This window comes from Gymnoscopelus braueri, assembly GCF_963280865.1.
Source record: "Gymnoscopelus braueri genome assembly, chromosome: 7".
Lineage (NCBI taxonomy): Eukaryota > Metazoa > Chordata > Actinopteri > Myctophiformes > Myctophidae > Gymnoscopelus > Gymnoscopelus braueri.
In genome coordinates this window covers 24,076,270-24,102,531 of record NC_137608.1, presented here as the reverse complement: position 1 = coordinate 24,102,531, position 26,262 = coordinate 24,076,270, and the positions used below count along the sequence as shown (strand labels likewise).

At 44.8% G+C, this 26,262-nt stretch overlaps 1 protein-coding gene across 2 annotated transcripts in view; it reads right to left on the bottom strand.

The window, feature by feature from the left end:
* The window catches only part of fbxl17 (F-box and leucine-rich repeat protein 17), a 311,779-nt gene that overhangs the window by 8,375 nt on the left and 277,142 nt on the right, over positions 1-26,262 (bottom strand). For both annotated transcript variants that reach the window (XR_013933440.1, XM_080432836.1), the window contains exon 10: positions 20,860-21,002. Coding sequence is in view for 1 of the 2 variants with exons in the window: in XM_080432836.1 (XP_080288962.1) it covers positions 20,860-21,002 (143 nt within the window). In the remaining variant the exon portion in view is untranslated. The remainder of the gene's footprint in view (positions 1-20,859; positions 21,003-26,262) is intronic.

Sequence of the window (26,262 nt, the reverse complement as noted above, 5' to 3'; positions counted from 1 at the left end):
AGCCAGCGCTGCAGCTACAGTGTACGGCGATTGGCTGACGGGCAGAGCAGAGGCATCTAGTGACGTGCGTTAAGGTCGGGAGCTGTTTCAAAAACCAGCGATCTGGCTGTAACCTCTCTGAGCGAAAGGAGAGAGAAAAAAAAAGATTGTTGTCAGGCAAAACTGCGCGTACTGGCTGAAATGGTATTTTGTTGCTAGGCAACATTTAGCTCATTGAACATGCCATCAAAATCTACTGGGAGCGCTGGTTATTTCCACGGCACGACTCGTGGGGATCTACGGCTCGGGATACGAGGCTTTTCTTTATTTTCCTACAGCCCTGATTCCAGTGTACTGTACTGAGCTACCCCTCCTCCTTGCCGTCTGCCAAGTTTGTAGGAGAGCCATATGATAGGGCAGATTGCTGCTCACTGATGCTTCTAATCTTCTAGAAGGATCTGGGAGAGCAGCCACAGCTATCTGGAGCAAGGCCTGTACTTATGATATTTTTCCCTCATTTTAACTTCAAAGATGCTGTCCTGTAGATCTGAAGGTGGCGTAATGCCGCCTGACGGGTAATACGCTGTTGTCAGGGTTTACGAGAGAGAGAGAGAGAGAGAGAGAGAGAGAGAGAGAGAGAGAGAGAGGAGGGGAGGTGGAGTGAGAAGGACAAAGAGATGCATGTCTGACGTGCTGTTTGACAAAAAGCATCGCTTGTTTTAACATGCTGTTCGAGTGAGTGCTTTTGTGTGCTTTTGTGTGCTTTTGTGTGTGTGTGTGTGTGTGTGTGTGTGTGTGTGTGTGTGTGTGTGTGTGTGTGTGTGTGTGTGTTGACAGCTGCTCATCAGCTTCACACATCGGGGCTGAGGGGTGAGTGGCATGGTGTTCTAGAGGTAACTTTCTCTCTCTCTCTCTCTCTCCATCATTGTGCTCCTCACAGCTCTCATTTTAACAACCGGACGTTTCGCTTTCTTTTTTTTCCCTCTATTCTTTTTTTTTAAGACCCTGTTCTTGTGATGCAAATGCACTCCATCACCGCGTAAAATATACATTTACCGCCAACGTCGGGGCCTTTTGCGGGTAACCGCTGCACTAAAGCATGTCGTAAAGATGACAAATGCTGTGCAGCCGTTCAGGTATTGCAGTCGGGGTGGCGAGTGAAGGAGAAAAGGGGGGGGGGGGGTCATAAATCGATAATCAGATACACAAACACAAAGATGCATATCATATTAGGCCACGCGTGGAGAGAACGCTCTTGGAGTGCTGCTGGCAATCAACGCCCAGGAAATGAAATAAAGTGAGAAAGCGAGAGCGAGCGGCGAGAGAGAGATTGAGAGAGAGAGAGAACAAAGAAAAAGAAAAAAACAATAGGGGAGATGAAGAGAAAGAATATATCCGGATATATCAAGGCCGCTGAACACTGCTGGAGGAAACGACCCACCGGAAAGAAAAAAGATAATCGGCTGCTGTAATGCAAAGGTGCGAACCTTCACATTATTAAGTGCACATACACCTGAGCACGTGTGTAGATGTCAGAGAAAACACTGTGCAACGGTTCTTCCTAAACACTAATTGATTTTTTTATTTTTTATTTCCAACTTTCAACCCTTATGCCAAATATAGAAGATCTACAAGCTCACAAATGCGTTGTGAGCTTGTAGATTGGCTATTTTCTGTATAACTAAAGTATAAATCAGACTTTCCACTTTGGCCATATTGCAGCCATTGCTTCGTCCTCGCCCCCCATAAAGCGAGACAACCAGCTCCCTGCCACTGAGTTGTGAGCTTGTAGATCGGCTACCTTCGGCGCCGGACACTGTCATACAACCAAGTATAAATCATGCTTTCCTCTAGTCTTTGGCCATATGGCAGCCATTGCTTTGTCCAGGGCCCCATAAAGCGATACAACCATCTCCCTGCCACTGAGTTCCCTGTCCACTCGCATGCAGGGGGTCCATCAGTCAACCACTAAATACATTTGGGGTAAATGTTTAAAAGGGCCCGTTTAGCCGGCAGAAGAATGCGGTGCATCAGGTCTTAGTAAAAAGCAGCTTAAACGGGGCTGGATTTGATACAGGGCAGATTTATGGCCGTCTTAAAACTGCCCAGAGGAAAAGCTCCAGTTGTAAAGTTTCTAAATGAGTGACCGGACAACTGGCAGATAGCTCTCTGGCTCTGATAAGCCTTGGGGGACGAGGGGGACGAGAGAGAGAGAGAGAGAGAGAGAGAGAGAGAGAGAGAGAGAGAGAGAGAGGGGACAGAAAGAAAGGAGGAAATGACAGAGTAGAAGAGTTCAATGCTACAAAATAAAGAAAGGGGACGGGGAAAATTTATGCTGAACGATGCAATAACTTCGACGCTCCAATTTAAGTGCCCCGGAATGAATTACAGATACGTTGGCACATGAGGTTAAGCAATGGTCTGCTCATTAAGTGAGGGGGAAAAAGCTCGAGTTCTAAAAAAGCGAGATACGCCTGGGGAAGCCAACAAGGCAGTGTCAAAGAATTCCACGGTGAACGGTTCTGAATGTGCTTTTTAAAACCAGGTCAGGCAATGCTTGGGACAGCTAAAGGTCTGGTCCCACTCACGCACTCTCATCCCTGCACAATATCAGAGCACCAGCAGACTGAAAAACACTGTGTCTCTCTCTCTCACACACACACACACACCCTCATACGCTCACACAAACTCAACTGAGCAGGGTCAACGAAAGAAATTCTGGAGGCCAGGTTTGTAAACCCTACACTCCATCATGCGTGACAAAGGTAACTAGGGGAATGTGTACGGGGCCCACCCCAATTTCTCCTCTTATATGTTAGCATTCTTATCTCGAGGGGGAAAGGGGGGTGTGGGGGGGGGGGGGGCTGAGCATTCCATAACCCGAGCGGTTCTTCACAATTCCTTTATTAGCCTCGTAAAAGAGAAAAGAGTTCACGACAGCCACTCTTATACTGTAGCTACCTGCTCATTCCAATACCAAAGCTGCCCGTGGAAGCATTAACAGCCCCGGTGGCACAGCTGGCAAAAGGAGCACGTCACGTACTGGTGACGGCATCGGCAAGTTCAAATCCCGTTCGTGACCCTTTTGGCCCCATACATGATCACGTGTGATGTCAGTCATCACATGTTAAATTATGCTCATCATATGATGTTATGATGAAGCATCCTAAACAGAGAGTCAAGTCATGGGCTGACTACAAAATAATGTAATTTAATAATAATTAAACTGTGTCATATGCTCAGCATTTTGTATACAGTCATAACAGTATGATGTTACACAATACTCAGTATGCACTGAACATAATTTGAATCTGAGTGAAAGGCATTAACTTGTATCTGGCAACTCATAACTGGTACGTCAAACCAGTTTTTATCTCTGCCAGGAACTCATGCATTCGCACGCGCGTGTGCGTGTGTGTGTGTGTGTGTGTGCACGCTGACAGCAACATCTACTCTTGAATATTTTTCAAATCAGTCAACGACAACTATTATTTCTTGTAAATTAATAATCACCGATCAATCTTCCCTCCAAGTGATGGGATACGTGTCCTGTGAGGCTAGCGTGCTGGTCAGGATAATCCGCTCGATAGTTATGGGCAGTTGAACGTGGCTTGTTTTCGCCAAAAAGCAACAGAAAGCAGAGAATATTTACTTTAATAAATCGTATTATACTAAACAAAACCAGCTTCATTTTGTTGTGATCACGTGATTTCTGGGTGTACTCTTCTTGGGTGATCCTGGGATCGTTCACAGGCTGCGGAAGAGCGCCCTCTATCTTAAAACACTGAAAACACCACATGACGAGAATCTTGTCATTGGCAGGCAATGAGTTAAAAGGGCATGCCTGTCCTGGTGGAGATTTGCACGCTACTGAGAGCAACTTTCTAGTTAACAGCAGTGGTGGAAGAAGTACTCACATGTTTTACTTACACACAAGTATTGATATTGCAACGTAGCAGTACTCTGTTACAAGTAGAAGTCCCGTATTCAAAATGTACTTGAGTAAAAGTACAAAAGTATCAAAATATACTTAAAGTACCAAAAGTAAAAGTACTCATGGTGCAGGAATGTCCCATTTCACAAGTTAAAAATCTTTTGAAAATAGCCGATCTACAAGCTCATGTGAGCTTGTAGATCTGCTATTTTCAAGTGGCCGAAATATATATAGGCTAGGGCTGAAGTGGTTAGTGTAATCAAAATCTATGAAAATGCACTGAAAATGCATTTTCTGTTTAATAAAGAACTGGAGAGACATGGGAGACTCCTTTTACTGAACAAACACTCTATAGCAATGAGTACTATCAGGATATAGAGCTATTTAACACTTATTTAACCAAAGTAAATCACTTACCCTACCTTTAACCAAGGTATTAAAATGTACCATTCAACCCTACATGCAGAACAGAGACCATTAGTGAAAGGTGGAGGTGCAATCCACAATTCCACGGTATCCAGCAGAGTGAAAATGGAATCGACGGACCAGGTAACAGGAACATGGATACGTTTGTATTAAATCAGACACTAATATAGGACACATCTACAGAGGGGTGCTCAGTCCCATGCAGATGTCCACCAGGAAGCACACACCAATGATAATTCTTACTATACACTCTCTCTATACATGGACAGTACAATGCACACATGCACACACGTCATTGGTGCGCAGGGTACAGCATCTCTCTCCCATGCGCGTGCACATGTGCGTGTGTGCCGTCTCTCTGTGTGTGTGGGGTGCACGTGTATGCGACACTGCGACATAGAGCGTCGCAGTTCCCGCCCACTTCCTGTTTTTTTTGGTGCCGGAAGAAAAAACTCAATGCATTTTTCCATTGACATTTCCAAAAATATTTATATCTATTAATTTAAGCCTCGAATCAAGCCATCATGACATGACATGAATCATGACCATAAACGTTTGATTCTGTGATTTTTTTTTTTTTGAAAACGGCAAAACAAAGGGTATTTATTAAATATAGTATATCATATAATTAAATATAAAATAAAAAAAAATCACAGAAAAAAATGTTTTATGGTCATGATTCATGTCATCTCGTGATGGCTTGATTCGAGGCTTAAATTAATAGATATAAATATTTTTGGAAATGTCAATGGAAAAATGCATTGAGTTTTTTCTTCCGGCACCAAAAAAAACAGGAAGTGGGCGGGAACTGCGACGCTCTATAGTGTAGGTGTGCGGCACTGTGTGGAAGAGACAGACAATTCTTTCTTTTTTTTACATGCATGGAGTAGTAACTTTTGAACCAATAGTTGCACGGCCTCAAGCGAATTGGCATAGTGCAGATCCCATACACTGGGCGGACAGCTTGTGCCCGATTGGCTAGTCCCCACTCCATACAGTCACAGACACATATTCCATTGCCAGGAGGGATGGTGGGTCTGAGGTTATAAATTCCCAAAAATAACATAATTGTCATTGAAGGATTTGAAACATCTTCAGGAATTGAGTTCAGCGTGCACAAGTCATTTGAGCTAATCCACGTGGTAGTTCAGAATCATGAGATTAGCCGCGGACACACTGTTACGACCCACACCCACACCCACACACACACACACACACACACGTGAAAACAATACCTCGACCCCTGCATTCAGCCCTGGCAGAGATAATGCTGCCATACAACACCAGTCACTTTTTCCACACTAGCAGAGTATGGAAAGCATGGGTTACAATGGCACATGTGACCATTTTAATTCATTACGATTGCCCCACCATACACATGGATATGATAATGATTTATTAATGAAAATAAGCATCGGATTGAAGCTTTAATAGTTCTTAATAGTGTCTACAGGAAGTAGTGGGGGCAGTCTTAGTGACTCAGGTGGTAGAGCGGCCGCTTGGGAATCGAAGGTTCCTGACTTCTGGGTTAACCCATTAAGATCCGTCATTTTAGATTTTAACCACTTTAACCATTATTTTATACTTTGGGCTATTCAAAAATACACGCACACGCACACACACACACTCTCACACACTCTCCTGCAGAAGCTGTAAGGACTAAGGACAGATTCCAGAGCGGCTTACTAGGGTCAGACACTAGCAGAATTCCATAAGCAAAACAAGACAACAGGGCTATTGTGTTTAAGTTGGCCTCGCACGCACAAGACACTTCCCCTTTATTTGGCCTCTAGAATAAATAAAGCGCAAGGACAAGCTAATAGAAAAAAGTGAATTCCTATCTGTTATGATCTTGGGCAGTGTACTGTACATTAGGCTAGTGGACGGAACAGCTTGCTCTCAAAATGTAAAACTACGAAATTCTCTTGTGTCACCAAGTTCATTTTCTTAAAGCAACCATCCAAGGCACTCTTTGTGAAAAAACTTTTAAAAGCCTTGTTTATTTTTGCTCATCTACAACAGTGGGTTTCAAACATGTCAAGGACACTCAAATTGATTTGTATTAGGCCCCAGACCTCCCATTTGAAAAGATTTTCTGCCAGGGACCCCATAAGAGAAGATATTTGTTGTTAGATTAGATTCAGTAAATAACTTTGTATATATAAAGTAGGCAGGACCACGGCCACGACACTCTGACTCAGACATAACCATAAACAAAACTGATACGCCCATATATAGACATGTAACTATGACACAGATATAACCATAAACAAACCTGATACGCCCATATATAGACATGTAACTATGACTCAGACATAACCATAAACAAACCGGATACGCCCATATATAGGCATGTAACTATGACTCAGACATAACCATAAACAAACCTGATACGCCCATATATAGGCATGTAGCTATGACTCAGACATAACCATAGACAAACCCAATACACCCATAAATAGGCATATATGGAGATCCAGTTGTCCAGAACCGCCGATCCAACCAATATGTCCATATATGGGCATGCGCATATACAGGGTATGGCCATATACTAATGACATCAGGGATCTCCATATATGGGCATAAAGGGGACAAGGACTGACAGATACAGAGATCTCCATATATGGGCACAAAAGGGACACAGACGACTCTGAAAAAGCCCCCAACGCTATGACTCAGACCTATCGGTCTGATTGGCGGTGCGACATACAGCCCGAACCTTTATTTCTTTTAAAATCTCTCACTGGGCTAACCAACGTATAGCCAGAAAGTGTTTTTAAGTGTTTTAGATTTTCCTACAGTAGATGAGCCAATATAATAAAGGTTTTTCAAAGAGGACGGTCTTGGACTTTAGTTTCTTTAAGTACATTACCCCATACACCAAAGAGCAGGACTTCTGACCCTTTGCACCTTATTTTGTACAGCACTCTCTATTTTTAGTTCATTTTCTTTTGAAGGTGAAAGCAGCCTCATGTTACCTTAAGAGTGCAACTTAAAAAGCCTTGATTTAAAAAAATTATGTTGCTTATCATCACGTAGCAAACATCGAGTTGAAACACAAAGAAACTTTCTGTGTGAGAGTGGACTTTTCTCATGGAGGAGAAGCGTCTGATGAGCGGTTACGTGCATTGTCTGCTTTTGTTTTCTTCAATCAATCTGTTAATAATTCAGTTGGACATGAATCAATGGCTCGGTCAATTCTCCTCCCACAATGCCCGCCGCACTGCCTGGCGTCTCTGTGGGCGTATTCAATCTGTAGAGACACGGTGTGTTCAGGTGAGATAGAGGAGTGACATTGCCATTAGCACTTGAGAAGTTTAATCATAAACATCACAGACGGACACAGGGGCCTGCAGGCTACAAATGCACCACCACCACCTGCTCTCTGTCTGTCTGTCTGTCTGTCTCTCTGTCTGTCTCTTTCTCTCTCTCTCTACCGTGATATGGAGAGAAAACCTATTGAGCCAAATCGTCCCATTATAGGACAGACTTCATCTAGATTGGGGTATTGAGAGAGAAGTATTGATTCTTGTCTACCATCTGTGCATATAACTGAGATGATGTTGATCATCCCCATTTTGGTAAAGTAAAGAATGAGGAAAAGTGAGCGAGAGAGCGAGAGAGAGAGAGAGAGGGAGGGAGGAAGCAGGAAACTTTATAAAACAAACTGAATAAATGACGGATCTGAGCAAAATCCAAAACTCACAAAACCTTGGCTGCCCTTGGTTGGAGGAGACGGGGTGGAGGAATAGAGAGAGAGGGGCTAAAAAAACACACTGATGCACCGAGAGGGAGGGAGGAAGAGAGGGAGAGAGAGAGAGAGAGGGGGAAGGAGGGAGAGAGAGCGCAGAGCAACGAGAGTGTATGTGAGTATAACGTATGGGTGTGCGTGCGAGTGCAAGTTAGAAAGAGAGTGGTGTGTGTGTGTGTGTGTGTGTGTGTGTGTGTGTGTGTGTGTGTGTGTGTGTGTGTGTGTGTGTGTGTGTGTGTGTGTGTGTGTGTGTGTGTGTGTGTCCGTCCAGTAGATTTTTTGCTGAAGGGCAATACCGAGATTTCTTTCACACACTCTGTGAACTCTGTCAGTCTCTCCCTTCATTTCTCTCCCTTCATTTCCCTCCCTCTCTCTCTCTCTCTCTCTCTCTCTCTCTCTCTCCTCCCTCATGCCCTTTAGAAACAAGATGAAGGGATGATCAGGAGGCAGCTTCAGTTAAGACCGCCAATCAATACGGCTCTTCGGCGCTGGGATGAGGCTCCAGATTAAAGCCCGGTTTATACCTCATGATACAATGGTGTCGCACGCTGAAAATAACTGATCCACAAGCTCACGGCGCGTCGCGGAAGAGACGCGCCGTGAGCTTGTGGATCAGTTTTTTTTCAGGGCGAGCGACACCCTCGCACGACGGAGCATAAAAATCACAAATGACTTTTTCAAAATCACTTTCTCAACTTTGAACATCTTTAAAGTCTGACCAAAGCTTCGAAAATGGGTTCCAGAAAGAAAAAGAAAAACCTGCCCAGCTTTTTTGCTCACTGCCGTGTATGCAATACCTTTCTTGCTAATTCTCCCTCACTTCAGAAGCAAACAAAAAGAAAGAAGAAAAAAAATAAACTTTTCATGTGGACTCCCGCCGTGCACACTAACAACACACATCAGAGAAAGTTTTCGCTGAACTCCCCACTCTCATTTTCTAAACAGCCACTGAAAGGCTTTCCTAACTCTGCAAAATACTTCATCTTTGTTTTCCTCACTCCAAAACCTTCGGGGCCCTTAACAATTAGGCCCTTGTTTGTCTGCAAATTGCTGCGCCGTGCCTATCTGTGTGTAGTCTGCGGCATCTGGATGCTCATGGTGGAGGGGCTATATTGATTGGGTTGTCCTCGTCGTCTGGTATAGCTCTAATCTGGGACGGGGTGCGAGGGCGGCATTCGTACCCTGTTCCCCGAGCGCTGCTCCTCCACTGTTAGGGTAATGGAAGTGTTTTCTTCGGGAACTGCTTTTACGCGCCATGCGCTCCCGGGGCCGCTGTGAGGGGAATACGCGAAGGGCTCAAACATCTCTATTTGTTACGTTTCCGCAAATTTTCTCTTAACTCGTGGTTTCTTTCTTCGTGGGTTTCTTGTTCACTTTCTGTCATTCTTTCTCATTCCTTCATTCGTTCTCCTGCTCCTCGGAGGCAAACGTCCTCATTTTTGCTTCGTCTTCTCTGGCGTCTACCATTACTATGATAACTCTAACTGGCTGCTTCCAGCCGTCTCTAAAGGGCTAAACAGTCGGTGTCATTATTTCTTTCTTACCGCTCCCGCCTTTGTGCTGACTGTGTGAGTTTACCTTCTACCTCGTTTCACAACCTGGACTGCCAATTTGTTTTCACTTTAATGAAGGAGAGGAGAGGAGAGGAGAGGGGGCAAAAAAGAGTAGACGAAATGGAGAGAAAAGAGGAAGAAAAGGTGGAGAGGAACAGAGGGCGGACGAGAGGAAGGAAGAGGAGAACGGAGGTAGAGACGGTATACGGTGTGAGTCCGCTGTGAAAACGTGCTAATGAAAACATTCCACAGAGGAACATTCCACGGGGTGGACAGGATCCCTCAAGTTGCGGACCAACAGAGCCCCGGCCTCTCTAAATGTTCACGCTCAGGGAAAAGACAAGGTCATTAAAGACAGCAGCGACTAAACGCTGCTGTCATGCAGCAGACTTAGGAAAACAATCCCCACGTTATGGCACAGTGCAGTATGTAGGCCGCGCTCTCTCCATGCTAGTCGGAGCATATGGTACCATATTATATGATAGGCACACAAAACGTGGCTGGACGCAAATCAATAAAGCTCTCTGCTGGACGTCCGCTCTGATGTGTGTGCGTGTGTGTGTGTGTGTGTGTGTGTGTGTGTGTGTGTGTGTGTGTGTGTGTGTGTGTGTGTGTGTGTCTAAGAAGGGGGTGCGCATGCCTGTTTTGATTTTGTGGTTAGCCAAAACAGTCCTAAATGTTATTTCTAGAGGAGACAGACCTTGGAGAGTTGTGCAAAACTCCATTACAACTTTTAGAGGTTATGTCTGTGTACTCGTGCGTATGTATAAGCGCGTGCACGTGTGTGTGTGTCGCTGGGTTTGTCTGAATCCAGTCGGATGAAGGAAGTTATGCTTTTTTCCCCCCAACTATATCACTACAATATTTGCATGTGAAAACCGCCTCCGACTGCATTTTAATCCATTTAGACCTGGAACGCATCTGTGTAACTTTTTCATTTGAGCTAAAAAAGCATTATTTTACACTTTGGCTATTCAAAAATAGCAGATCTACAAGCTCGTAGCGCGGCACCGAGTGCCGCGCTACGAGCTTGTAGATCTGCTATTTTTGAAAAATCGTGAAAATGTGTGCACATCTTTGAATATATTGTTTAAAGCGAACATTTTTAACTCTATTCTTTGCTTCCGGGGGGTCTCTGGAACAAAACATTTTGAGACAGGGGTCGGCGGCCAAAATACATATCATTTTGGGGGTCCTTGAGATGAAAAAGTTTGAGCACCACTGATATAGAAACATACGTTTTTTTCAGAAAACTGTTGGGATTTAGAAGACATTTGTAGAATCGGCCTCAGGTCTTAATGGGTTAAAACAAGAAAATATTGTCTAGACTAACGCGACGTTCCATTGTTAGCAGAAGTGTGCAGCGATACATTTCTGCCCCGAGGAGCCTATAGGATGTAACAGTGGACTCAGTGCTGCATAGCTTTGAGACGCTCAAAGAGTTCAAAAGGGTGGCAGTCGGAGCTCAAAGAGTACAGTAATGAATTGATATGATTATATCAATTCATGACTCCATATATCTAGAGCATTCTTTCCTACCCCCGTCATCACAACAACAGGGGCGGTTTGGCCGCCCGGAGGAGTGGGGTTATAATCAGCCGAGGATGAAGGAGCTTCGCCACTGGGCCCAGTCCGGGAGCGGTTCAAGATCTCAATACTCTATTGTGAACCGTGTTAACAGCGAATAACATACATTCCTCTCGTAAGAAAGCCCTGCACTGTTACGCACTGACTGACAGACAAACACAAACACACACACACACACACACAAAAGCACAGAGTTCGAGGAAAGCCTTCGGACAGACGTGTAGACAGAGAGAAAGAGAGGAGGGGTGGGGGTGAGGAGAGGAACTCTGTGGAACCAAAAACAGCCAGTGCATGCCAGCTTACTGAAAGACAATGGGAAAATATTCTTGACAATGAAATGAACAGATCTAATAGAGCGGAGGAGGGCAGGGTGAGTGTTTGCACTAGGTGAGAGAGAGAGAGAGAGAGAGGGGGAAAAATGCATTTTTTCATATCAGCCCAAATGGCAGCAGACACACCGTTGCTCTGGCTCCCAGGCAGTAAAAATCTATACGGCTACGGAAGCAACGTTTATATAAACTGTGACGGCGGAAATCGATCCTTCACACGGCTCCGTATGAGGAAAGCCAGCTGGATCCTGTTAACAGTTCTTAAATGAATTCTACACATTCTAAGTCCTGTGACATTCAGGGAGGGAGGGGGGGGGGGGGGGGTTACATTAAAATTCTCTGCGTTTTGACAATCCCCAAACAAATCTCCGCAGGCAGGAGGCAGGGCACCCCCAAAGTGGGAGGCCGATTGGCCGGGCCCAGTTTTTTTGGCCGGCCGCGTGTGTCAAGGTTATCACAAGGCTGTGTATTTGTCTAATAGTGACAAGGCCCACTCTGAAACCTGACCCCACACAACCAACCCACCCAGTCTCTCTCTCTCACACACACACACACACACACACACGCGCGCACACACGCACGCACGCACACGCACACACACACACACACACACACACACACAGAGACACAGACACAGACACACACACACACACACTTTAGTTTTGTGTGAGTTCCTCCCAGAGTTAGTTGTGGGAGGAAGCCATTTAGGGAAAAGGAGAAACAGAGGGAGAAAGGGGCAGAGAGGGGGAGACAGAGAGATCAAGGGGGGAAAGAGAAAAAGAGAGAGAGAAACCGAGAGAAACGGACACGGAGACAGAAGCAAATAGACAAACGTTAACGCGTTGTAATTTCAGCTCAATGAATCATAGCGTCAACGCACAGCCGCGTGAGGCTGACGGCTGTCATCTGGACAGCGGAAAGAAGAGCTGGACGAGAGAGCTCACTCCGGCATCGGAGGGATTTTCCTTTGTCTGATTCTTTGTCGGTTCTCATTTCCATTGTGTTTCATAGCCATTACTTCACCACTTATTTATACTTTTATGAATGTCTCGTGCCACAAACACACACACACATCTCAGACTGAAACAAATCAACGCCTTTTCAATGAGAATATCGAGAGATACATTTTGAGGCAGCCGTTTTCCAAACTCCTGTCTGAAAGAGGAGTGCATACACTGTAAAATTGTCAGTGTTCATTTCATTTTGTCACGGTCGGACAGAAACCTTAGATCTCCATATTTCAACGTTTTATGTTTTTCTTTGTGAAGTAATGCCATATGCTTTTGTCCTACAAGAGTGTCATGCAAAAGCAGCAAAAAAAATCTATAAGATCGTAGATTGGCAATTCTTTTGTTTGAACGTGTGGGTTTTATAAATATTTAAGCAATGAAAAATGACTACGTACATTGGATAAAACTTTTTTCCTTTAAATATTTGTGGGTCTTTTTCTGCCTTTACTGATAGTCCACAGTGAAGAGAGAAAGGAAACAGGGAGAGAGAGAGTTCAAATGTCCACTGGGCTCAGGAATCAAACCCAGGACTTTGCTGTCAGGCATGAGAGCGTATGTGGTATGCGCCTCAACCACGCAGCTATTGGCGCCCCGGAACACATGTACCGCACTCGCGATCAAAATTAATAGTCTTTAATACGCAGCAGCATACAATGATGGACGCGTTTCGGCCTGCTGGCCTTCGTCAGCGTTTTTTGAACCTGACAATTCAGACAGCCACAGTATAGAACTACAGAATGTAACTACAGAATGTAACTACAAAATGTATGTAACTATACATTTTAACATCATGCTCTGATGAAGGCTCATAGTAAAGTCCAGTGATCAAAATTGACTTGAGTAAAAGTACAAAAGCAATGGCATCAAAATATACTTCAAGTACCAAAAGTAAAAGCACTCACTGTGCAGAATGTCCCATTTCACAAGTTCATAATGTATACAAATCTTTTGAAAATAGCAGATCTACAAGCTCACAATGCATCGCGACGCATTGTGAGCTTGTAGATCGGCTATTTTCAAATGGCTGAAATGTGTATAGGGCTTAAAGGGCAAGACCACTTTGATAGAGGTTTGGGTTGTGTAGTTACCTTGCCATGATGTAACTCCAAAGGTGGGCAAGAAATAAAAAATAATTGCTCCATTGATTAGAAATTGATAATTCAAAATATGCTCCTCATTGACTTACATTGTACGGTAAAACAGCTCTCAAAGTCACTCTTTTAGCACATAAACTAACGCAAACAAAGTTGATTCAGACAATATAGAACATCACCAAACCCAGTACTGTTTTGTTTTTTTATAAAAATGTCAACTTCCTGTTGATTTTGCCATTTTTAATAAGTAGAAAACCTGGACTGGATCCACGGATCCGGATCCAGATCTTCAAATAGTAAAATCAACTGGAAGTTGACATTTTTATTAAAAAAACAAACAGTACTGGGTTTGGTGATGCTCTATATTGCCTGAATCAGCTATGTTTGGGTTCATTTATGTGCTAAAAGAGTGACTTAGAGAGCTGTTTTACCAGACAATGTAAGTCAATGAGGAGCATATTTTGAATTATCAATTTCTAATCAATGGAGCAATTATTTTTGATTTCTTGCCCACCTTTGGGGTTACATCGTGGCAAGGTAACTACAGAACCCAAACCTCTACCAAAGTGGTCTTACCCTTTAAAGGTATCATGACATTCACTTTTACACCACATTCAAAGTCTTTGTCCTGGTCCTTCAAAAGTGTACAAAAAGTTTTAAGTGAAAATTCCATTCCAGTGATCAATGGCAGGTGTTTTTTCTCTCACATTTCTAAAGCCTTTTCAACTGCAATGAAAAAAGAAATCTTTGCCTGCGGGTGTCGCTGGTGAGGGATTTTTCCTGTCAATCATCGCCTCTGCTCCGCCCCCCCCCAAAGGAAAGGATAGGGGAGGGGAGGGGCGAGGAGGAGAGTGGGCGGGATTAATCGACTGTGACCTCACTGTCGAAGGGCCAAGCTCAGATTACTTTTCAGCCTAATTATTCAGAAAACCCCAGACCACAGAAAATCCACTGAATGTTCTAAGTTCAGGTTTTTTGGGTGTAATTGAGGTCATAAAACCCCAAATAAAACATTGAAAATAAAAAAAGTGAAAATGAATGTCATGATACCTTTAAGTGGTTAATGTATGTTTTGTGATAATAATCTAAATCTGCAAAGTAACTAGTAAATAAAGTGTCAAATAATTGTAGTGGAGTAAAAGTACAATATTTGCCTCTGAGATGTCGTGGAGTAGAAGTAAAAAGTATTGAAAATGGGAAATACTCCAGTAAAGTAAAAATTCCTCAAAAGTATACTTAAGTACAGTACTTAGTAGTAAATGTACTTAGTTACTTTACACCACTGCGTGTAAGCATTCGTTTATTGGTGTGTGCCAATAAAAAAAATATTGAGTACTATACGAGTACTATTGGAAATGAGTAGTGATTTGAAATTTTGGATGTGCTACCTTTTGGGGAATATCTTTTCTTTTGATATACAGCTTTTATGTTTTCCAGTTCAACCATGAGGCAGACTGGTGGTGCGCACATCAAAAAGGATCCCTGCCTGGCTGGTGCTCACGGTCAGGGACATCCGGTGCTGCTTTGTATAGGCTGATGGGTCAATAGCGGGGACGGTGTCCTACAGTAAGTGCACACTGCGTGTGGACTGTGGTGCAGAGAGCGGTCGTTCCGGGTCATAGCCGGGGCCTCAGCTGCTCTCTCTCCACATGAGAGCCTTGGACAAATGGAAGCTAATCAAGAGCAACATGGCGAGAGCATGCCATCTCAAATCTAATAGTCTATGGACAAAAAAAAAAAAAAAACATGTTCTATTTTTCCCTCCTTGAATCCCCTTTGTTCATCTTCCTCATTTAGCCTAAAGGATACGGACGGTGCCACTCCGCAAAACATCAAATGAATAGAGCTCCATCTAATTCACTTAACCCTTTAAGACCTGAGAAGATTCTAGAAATGTCTTCTAAATCCTAACAGTTTTTTGAAAGAAATCTAAAAAAAATATTTTCGAGATTTTTCAAAAATAGCAGATATACAAGCTCGTAGCGCGGCACTCGGTGCCGCGCTATGAGCTTGTATATCTGCTATTTTTGAATAGCCTAAAGAAATCTAAAAGTGACACAGATGCGTTCCAGGTATCAATGGGTTAAAGGGGTTTCCATCCAGAACGTAACTCTCAACATATCGAGGTCGATTCGGCCGTTTCGGGGAGATGGAAGATAACAGGAAATTAAATGAGTCATGAGGGTATTGTGTGTACTGAAGTAGAACTACAGGTCTTATGCAGGTCCTCGACGCCTGTGGCATTGAGTGCATTCTCAGCCCTAGAGCAACGGAAAGGTTTTTGGCAAACTGTTGGGTGTTTTGGCTGACAGGAGGGAGGGACAGGGGGATGTATGGCTGGCAAGCTGGATGAATAGACGGATGGGGGAGTGGATAAATCGATGGCCGGACGGATGGGCGTGTGTAGGAGAGTGGGAGGGAGAGATGAGTGCTGTAACTCATTTAATGACACGCCTCGGATTGACATGCCGGGATGGCGTAATGAATGAGATTCAAACAATGAGAAGAGGGTATATATTGAACATGAAGGAGAGACATTTTGTCTGTGAGATAGAGAGAGAGAGAGAGAGAGAGAGAGAGAGAGAGAGAGAGAGAGAGAGAGAGAGAGAGAGAGAGAGAGAGAGAGAGAGAGAGAGAGAGAGAGAGAGAGAGAGACATATTACCATTGGTGGAAAGTAACTAAGTACATTTACTCAAGTATTGTACTTGTATTGCCAATTTTCAATACTTTTACTTCTACTCCTCCTTGTGAAACAGGACATTCTGCATAATTAGTACCATCTACTTTTCATTTCATAGAATCATTCCCTTTCAGAACACTCATTACCGCAGAAATGGGATAAGTTGCATGAATTCAACATGATGTCACGGTTTTTAATAATATGTCTCATCCATACTTAGTTGGGGAAGTCACACCAAAAATGGCAGATCTACAAGCTCACAACGCGTTGCAGAGGTCAATATCTCAATATCCATTAAGTGTCAGAGAAAGCAATTGGATATGGACACAGCTGCTGGGTGACTTGCCACACGTTGACATCAAAACATACAGCAGTTTTGTTCGGAGCCCAAAATCCCTGGGATGAAGAGATTAGTTGGACCAGATATTGGTAATGCAAAAGACCTTCAATATTAACACACAAATGGTGATTTTCTCAAGAGGCTTTACTTCAGAACAGTGAAGACACAGTGGAAAAACCCAGGATACAGTATATACCCAGGACAAAATAGAGTGCAAACGGCTTCATGTGGGCAAAAAAAAGAAGAGATGCCTGATTGGGGAGAGGTGATATAGAGACACTCTGTCTTGTCTAGGGGAGAGAGGGACAGCAGAGTGTGTGTGTGTGTGTGCGTACGCACATAATATGTGTGTGTGTGTGTGTGTGTGTGTGGTTGAGAGAGAGAAGGATGACAGTGGGAATTGAGTAGAAGGTAGACCATGGTCAATGCTGGCCCAAGGCTCACTTGTATGATAGCCATTACCCTCTCATCCTGCTCTTACATTCACCTGGGTGCTTTCGTCCCCCTTTGCAGTACCTCTCGTTCTCACTGTGACCTCGGTAATAACAAGCTATTTCCATTTCGTTCTTCACCCCCCCTACCCCCACCCTCACTCATTCCCCCTCCGAGCAAACTTTACACCACCCCGTTATCTCTCTCTCTCTCTCTCTGCAGCCTGTGACTGGCTCCCCTACGCGACAAAAAAACACAAACAATCACAAACAACAAAGTGAGCTGGTCTCATGCCCCACACACATGCCCTGGCACGAAAAAGCTTCAGCAGGAGTCTGCCAGCTTAATCTGCAATGCTAAACACGCTTTGAGGCCTGAGAACTGACAGCTACAGTACATGTAAAGAAACAACGATTTTTTTTTTAATTCTGTGATTCAAATGCTGGTAATGTACCTGACCTTGGAAGCTGTCAAATTCTTCCTCTCTGCACTTCTCCCTGCCTGGTTCACACTCCATTACAACCCTAATAATAGCCACACTTACTGCTTTATTTAGCAGCATTTACCCCCCCCCCCCCCCATCACAGTATAGAAGTATAATTGTTTAACTTCCCATCCTGCAGGGTAAAATATCGCTATGAAAACCCTATCTGAAGGGGGGGATGGGATGTAGATATATATATATATATATACTATATATAATGTAGAGCGAGGAAAAACAAAATGGGCAAGAGGAGAAGAGAACATAGAAGAAATGGTAATCCCGGCGAAGATGTACATGTAGTCATTTACAGAATAGATTTTTAATAGTCTGCCCATAGATATCGATCGCCGGGGGGGTCACTGAGTCACGAGGGAGCTAAATGAAAATGGAATCTAAGTGATCACCTGCAATGTAATGTAGTTACCCTTTATTACTCCTAGATAAATATGATAGATATACACACCCGTGTTCTGTCTAATGTGCTTCACAGAGACCACTTCATCACCAAGGGGGCCCTTACACACACACACACACACACACACACACACACACACACACACACACACACACACACACACACACACACACACACACACACACACACACACACACACACACACACACACACACACACACACACACACACACACACACACACACACACACACACACACACAGGGTCACCGTTGTGAAAGCTTTACCTTTAACGTTGGCATAAAAAGATAAATATGATACATGTACGTTCTCGTCTCGTATAACAAGAGCCCTTCATCGGGAAGCCATCCGTAGGGTCAAAACCTTTTCCTTTGTCGTGATGTATGTGTGACCGTTTCGTTTAACCCTTTCAATCCGGGAACACATCTGTGTCATTTTTAGATGTCTTTGGCAATTCAAAAATAGCAGATATACAAACTCATTGCCCCTGGCTGGAACTAAATATTTTGAGATGGGGTCGGCGGCCAAATACATATCATTTTGGGTGGTCCTTGACATGAAGAAGTTGGAGCACCACTGATATTATAGCAACATACGTTTTGTCAGAAACCAGTTAGGATTTAGAAGACATTTGTAGACACGTTTCCGGCTTGAATGGGTTAAAAACGAAGGAATAAAAGTGACGAATGACAAAACCCTCCCTCACACAGCCCCCCCGACCCCCCCCCCTCTCTCTCTACTCTCTGCTCCCTGAGTTCCTTCCTTTTTCCCTTCCAGCTCTGCCAACCAACTCTCACCATGCAGAAGTTTACCAGCACAATGGGAGCTCATAAAACTGTTTCAACCTGAAGCATGAATGTGAAATGTAGCCTCATCCTCATCCGGGCCTGGGACCGTTGCAATGTCTCATTAAAACAACGCTAGCTGCACTTGTCACGTGAAGACCCGTCAGCGATAGGAGCGTGACCTACATTGGGCTTTTAACCCATTAAGACCTGGGACGCATCTGTGTCATTTTTTCTATTTGAGCAAAAAAAAAAGCATTATTTTATACTTTGGCTATTCAAAAATAGCAGATCTACAAGCTCATAGCGTGGCACCGAGTGCCGCGCTACGAGCTTGTAGATCTGCTATTTTTGAAAAAAATCACGAAAATTGGTGCAAATCTTTCGAATATATACTTTTTAAAGCGAACATTTTTTACTCTGTTACAACTTCTGGGGGTCCCTGAAACAACACATTTTGAGATGGGGGTCCACAGCCAAATACATATAATTTTTGAGAAATTATAGCAAAATATGTTTTTTTCAAAAACTGAAGACATTTGTAGAATCCCCAGAAGCAAACATTGGAGTTACAAATGTTCCCTTCAAAGACCCACATCTACAAGCTCATAGCGTGGCACTCGGTGCCACGCTATGAGCTTGTATATCTGCTATTTTTGAATAGCCAAAGAAACCTTAAAATGACACACAGATGCGTTCCCGGTCTCAAAGGGTTAAGACACCTAGCTTGTACAGTACAGTAACAGTAGCGAGGGAGGATTCTTACCGGGGGGGGGCGGCTGCTGTCACATGAGCTTCCTGTTTTGCCCTCGTGTCCCAAATGTCAGACTGAAGGATGCTACCGTAATTGGACGCAACGCCAATAGCTGGGAGTGCCAACGCACCAATGGGAGAGCTCGGATCTTGAAGTTGTTACCTTGCTGCAAAAAAAAAAAAAAATCTGTGCGCTTCCCCTCAGATCAGTGAGGTTGGATATTTTAACCCATTAAGACCTGAGGCCGCTTCTAAACATTTTCTAAATCCTAACAGTTTTTCGGAAAAAAATGTAAAACAAAAATGTTCACGATTTTTCAAAAATAGCAGATCTACAAGCTCGTAGCGCGGCACTCGGTGCCGCGCTATGAGCTTGTAGATCTGCTATTTTTGAATAGCCTAAAGAAATCTAAAAGTGACACAGATGCGTTCCAGGTATTAATGGGTTAAGGGTGAGCAGAGAGGTTTAGAGTTTTTGGGGGGGGGGGGTTTTGGCAACGATTTCTCCCTTATAGGCCCAGAGGATTCTCAAAGTAAGTTTGATAAGGGTCACAAAGTGTCACTTTACATCATATCAGCAGCCAGCCACTCATTTCCCTCAACACGACCCACACCTCAACACTGGGCACAGAGGGCAGTGGCTTAACTACACCACACGCTCTCCTCTGGACAGTTTTTAATTGGTCAGTCACCCTGATCTGTGGGTTAGAGCAGCGGCCCCCCAACCTTTTTTCCTTGGAGCCCGCACCCCCTCCCTCTTCTTACCTCTGACATCTGGCACACACACACACTTGTGTTTTTCAGACATGTTAGCCACTTAAGCCCTATATACTTCTCGTACGACAAAAAATAGCCGATCTACAAGCTCACGGTGCATTGCATCACTGCGTGTTGTGAGCTGGTATATCTGCTATTTTCTATGTGTGTGTGTGTGTGTGTGTGTGTGTGGCTGGCAAGACTCAGGAGATGAACAGGAACAATTTTTCCTTCATACGATGTATTTTATATTCACACTCTGACTACAGGTGTTCGGCAGTGCACACGCACGCACATACACATTACATACGGACAGAGAAAAATATACACATAACTTAAAAATGACTGAGGCGCTCTGTGGAACACACACACACACAAAAGAAAGACCCACTGTACACAGTACAAATCCTTAGCGTTCATTTGACCGTGTACGGTATATCGTACGTATATATATTTTTAAAGAGCACCTCGTTTCCCCCGGCCCCACACCGGAGAGCAGAGCCCCACCCGCGTCATTGAGTGTGGTTTACCTTATCACACCTCATCAGGCCCAGGTAGCGCAGGGACTTGCTGCTCTGGGCGATCTGCGTGGCTCCCTGGTCGGTGATGTCCTTACACCAGCCCGCGTCCACCGTCTCTATGGTGCTGCTGTACTGGCCGATAGCTATTAGAGCTGTGGAGGAGAGCAGAGAGATGGGCAGGGAGGCACAGGGAGGAGGAGGAGGAGGAGAGAGAGGGGGAGAGAGAGGGGGGAGAGGTGTTAGTCTGACACCTTTTCACATGCAAATGTGTGGCACAATCTTCCTTCCACACTAAACATACGAAAATGGTGGCAATAACACCGGGGCAAGTCGTCTGGCCCGCTAGTCACATGTTATTTCACTGTCTAAACAGAACCTCCATAACACACGCGCACACACACACACACACACACACACACACAGCACATATGCACAGCAGTCGTTTTTGACTGCGGCTGCAGGACTAATCCATTAGAGTGTTGGCGTGTGTCATAGCACTGCCAAGGTAAGGATACTGGTGCCAGGGTATAAAGTGGAGCTCGCTGCCAGCTTATACATCATTTCTCTCTGCTTGAGCATCTCAGAGGGTGTGAGTGTTTGTGTGTGTGTGTGCGTGCGTGCGTGCGTGCGTGCGCGTGCGTGTGTGTGTGTGTGTGTGTGTGTGTGCGTGCGTGTTGCCAGAGTAAGGATGTGGTGCCAAGGTAAATAGTATCCAGCAATACAACTGTCTGTCACTATATCTGGGGGCCATATCCCTGTGGGGCCCTGGCCCATATGTGGATACCTCTACGCACGCACGCGCACGCACGCACGCACACGCACACACACACACACACACACACACACACACACACACACACACACACACACACACACACACACACACACGTGCCAATGCCAAATATTCCATGTTGTTTCAGGTTGCGCAGAGGAAAGAAAAGGTACAACGGTCAAGAGAGACAGGATTATATACTAGCCATTCAATCTGAGATGAAGACATAACTCGTCTATACAGTATATATATACACACACACACACACACACACACACACACACACACACACACACACACATAAACACGCGCACACAACAACAATCCTCCACATCAATCTCTGACCCGTCAATCGCCCTGCAGATGGAGGAGACCACTGCCTCGCAGGTCGATTAATAGTGCTGCTCGGAGATCGATTGCAAGGGCCTGGGCTTTGTTCTCCACTCTCTCACACCACGGCTAATGAGAGTGGGAAGAGAGGAGGAGGAGAAAGGGATGAGGCAGATGAAAGGAGGAGGGTAAGGATGGAGGCAGCCCTTTGACAACACCCTCACATAGTCACTTAGCCCTGATGCTGGTTTTCCTCTTAGCAGAAATCCATTTCGCTTCAAACTTTTATTTTCTCCCCCCTACAAACAAAGCGTCTTTGCATCGATAGGGCCCTGAAAACTAGTTTCAAACTGTTTATCTGTTTTTCATGTAAACATTCTCTCCCTCGGCCTGTGTGTGTGTGTGCTTTACCTGAATAATACCATCATACTGTGTCATTTCTATGTATAATAGAATTATAGTACTCTACAACAGCTGTGTGTGTGTGTGTGTGTGTGTGTGTGTGTGTGTGTGTGTGTGTGTGTGTGTGTGTGTGTGTTTAAATCTGTTAGAGGGCGATTGTATAATGCATGGTGGGCTTGCGCCAAGCAGCGAGGGGAAATGTATCATTTTATGCTTTATAAATCAACTTGCTTGTATTTTCCTCACAGTCCCTCTATCCAGCTGAGGGTATGTAATATAGAGCTTTATGTACACACACACACACACACACACACACACACACACACACACACACACACACACACACACACACACACACACACACACACACACACACACACACACACACACACACACACACACACACACACACACACACACACATATGTAATGTATAGCTTTGGGCACATGAAGTGCTCCACATGTGGTTCCCTTTTGTCCTCCAGTGTGCTCCTTGGATGCCATGCATAATGGTACATTACAGCTAAACAGGCAGCAGCACGGCTTTGAAGCCTCAGCATGTTTCATGTGAAACGGCGCTGGGTGAGGGTCTTCCAGAATGCGCCCAGATGGACCGGTCGGGGCCGCTCGCTCGGGCTGTTGACCAGCGCTGACCCGGTAATGGGCTCTGAAGGAGGAAGCTAACTGGGTTCATTTGGTTCCATTTGTACATCCGCAGAGTTACGAATGGATAAATCAACGCTGAATTTTACTGTGTGGTGGTGGGGGTCATAATTTGTACATTCTCAGAGTTACTTAATGTATAAATGAACGCAGAGGATTTTGCCGTGTAGTCGTGAGTGTGTCTGTGTGCATCCGTGCACGCGTGTGCACGTGTTGTAAGTATGTCAGGGGTGGAAAAAACTGACGGCATCCTGTCCCATGCATTCCCCCTTGTCAGGTCCAATCACATGATACTAAACTTGATTACTCTGGATAAAACCTTACCCTTTGATGTAAAAAAAAGAAAAAAATAAGAAGAAATACCCACTTAATGTTGCTCTCACAGGACTAGAAGCGCAGCTGGGTGTCATTTTGACCACAAATTCGCCTTTAGAAGAGTGTCGCAGCTGCCACGTCTCCCCCCCCCCCCCTACGGTTTCTCCTCTTCCATAACTGACATGGTGAGGAGATAGAGGCAGGCAGGTGCCTCCCGGGCGGAATGGACCAGAGCCACGGGAGAATATATTGTCCGCCCATTTTCCTGATTGCTTTGCACCGCCGCCACCAAACCTACCACCTGTCTGCATGCGAGAGACTGTCTGACTGGGCTCTGTTTGCGATGGCACCACTGTTGCCAGATTTTTTTGCGAGAGAAATAAGCAACGAGGTCTATGAAAACAAGCCCAAAAGAAGCGACTATACAAGCCACATGAGCAATTTTGAATATTTGTTGAAACATTTGAACAACACAAATCTGGTATGGGGGTCCCTGACACAAAATATTTTTAAAAGGGTGGGGGGGGGGGTCGGTGTACAAATACATAAACATTTGGGGGTCCTTGACATGAAAATGTTTGAGGCTTAAACAACATTAGCAAAGAAGCCCAAATAAACTCTTTAGAAACATGCCCCAAAAAACGTAACCCGCAACTACCAATATCTACAAGCAATTATACAGAAAAACAAGCCCAAAGTCGCTTATAATAAGCAGACATGGCAACACTGGATGGCACACAGCCCCTTTTTAAAATGGCAAAGAGAGGAAGCCTAGGAGGAGGGCAAAGACAACAGGAACTCTGACGCAGTGCTGTTTATATCCTCCAGGGGGGTGGGTAACCTCTCGGTCAATTACGAGCGGTGGCGTCGTGCCTTTTGGGCCGGAGTCTCAGCTGAGAGTTGGAAGCCATTTAGTCCTGTTTAGTACCCTATCAACAAGTTCATCTGGTTGTGATTAAAGTCTAATAACCCTGAGAGGATTATGCTCTCTCTCTCTCTCTCTCTCAATCTCTCTCTCTCTCTCTCTCTCTCTCTCACACATAAACACCCACGCGCTCACTTTCGTTCTCTCTTTGCTGGAACATGGAGCCTCATGTCGAGGGATAGTACACTCCATCTACTCTCCGTTGTGATTGGAAATTTGCGCCATTCGTACGATGGTGCCGACAAGAGCCGATCTACAAGCTCACAGCACGTCGCAAAGCGATGCCGTCGTATGAATGTAAATCAGCAGGCTTAAGCTTGTTTATGACAGCTGAACCCTCCTGTTAAGCCCGTCAGAGATGGAGGGTGCCAATCGGTGCCTGGCGCTTTCACCAGGGTTGGGGGGTGGAGGGGATCGTGCATGCACACTGTACGTACGGTGTGAAAAAAAGAGGAAGGGAAATACACAACAATGCGTCGCAAATTCCCCCACCAACATAAAAGATACAGATGTTCCCGTGGCATGCCAGTGTATACTTGTCATTATCTGTTCATTTACCATTATCCACCATACAAAGTCTCTATTTGATCACAGAAACACAGAAAAAAAACACACACACACACACACACACACAAATACAAAAAAAGAAACGACGCGCACGCAGACACACTCCTCACTTACGAGGGATCAGAGGAGCAGGAAATTGTCTTTCCTGACCGATAATGATTTTCTGTCTGTGAAATGGATGAAGCGATATGCAAGAGGAGGCAAGGTGAAAAAGAAGGGGAGAAAAAAGAGACAGAGGAGGAAAAGAGGAGAAAATCCCATTCTGGCAGCAGGAGCTGTGACTGAGTAGTGACTACACACTCACAGACGGTAATGAGGACACACTCCACTGGCCAGCCTGGAAATGGCTTTAGGAGCGAGATGGCTGGCAGCGTGCGTGCGTGCGTGTGTGTGTGTGTGTGTGTGTGCACGCTCGTTTAACTGTGAAAAGAAGCAGGGAGAGACAGAGATTGACCTTAAATCGTGGATATCATCCATTTTGGGTTATGGGACATTGCACCTTTCTCCCTCCATGTCTGTCATTGAGGATAACTCACCTCACCAAACAACGAGGGGTCAATCAATCAATCAATCAGTCAATTAATTAGTCATTCAATCAATCAATCAATCAATCAATCAATCAATCAATCAATCATCCAACATACCAACCGACCAATCATTAACATGGACCACGAGGAAGAAGAAGAAAAGAAAGAGATTTGCTGTGTCAGCCAAACAGGCCAAATGTTTCGTGACTAAAAACAGAGCCAGGGAGACCAATCTGCTTTACTTTTTCTCCCCAGTTTTGAGAAAGTAGCGAGGCTGAGAGGGCAACGGAGCACGGGAGACACAGAAGATTACATTCTGGCAAAGATTCGATCTGAGGCCATGTGGGGAGAACGGAGAGCCTCCGTGCGCAGAGATCTTAAAGTGCCGCCGCACACCGCCGCATACGTTACGTTGTTATTTCACTTCACCGTCAACGTGCCGAGCGGTGCAGAGCGACAGAAGGGCAGAAGCGTCAATGATTGGATTCAATTAGAGGTTTGACACGGGGTGGTGGTGGGGTGTGTGTAGTGGAGTCAAAGAAAAATGGCGGTGAAACAGTCCTTATATTATTCCATTAACCGCTACGTTACCTCTGGACAGACGAGTACAGTCTGTTCCCATTGCGTTATCAGTGCACAGGCTCTCTCGTACCAACATTAAAGAGTGGACTAATCCAAATACCCAAGCACTGTAACTCTATAGCTGTTCTGAGCACACGGGGTCAGGAGATGGTCAGACCCTGTGATGAGCACAACGTGAGAAGAACCCGTTCTTAATCATCTTATCCCCCACCCCCACCCCCCTTCTATACATCTGTACCTGACCCCGGGCCTTTTTGCAGGTTAAGCGGCATTTAAAGCCTTATTTGATATTCACTTATTGCATTCTCCTAAATCATTGCCGGTGCCAT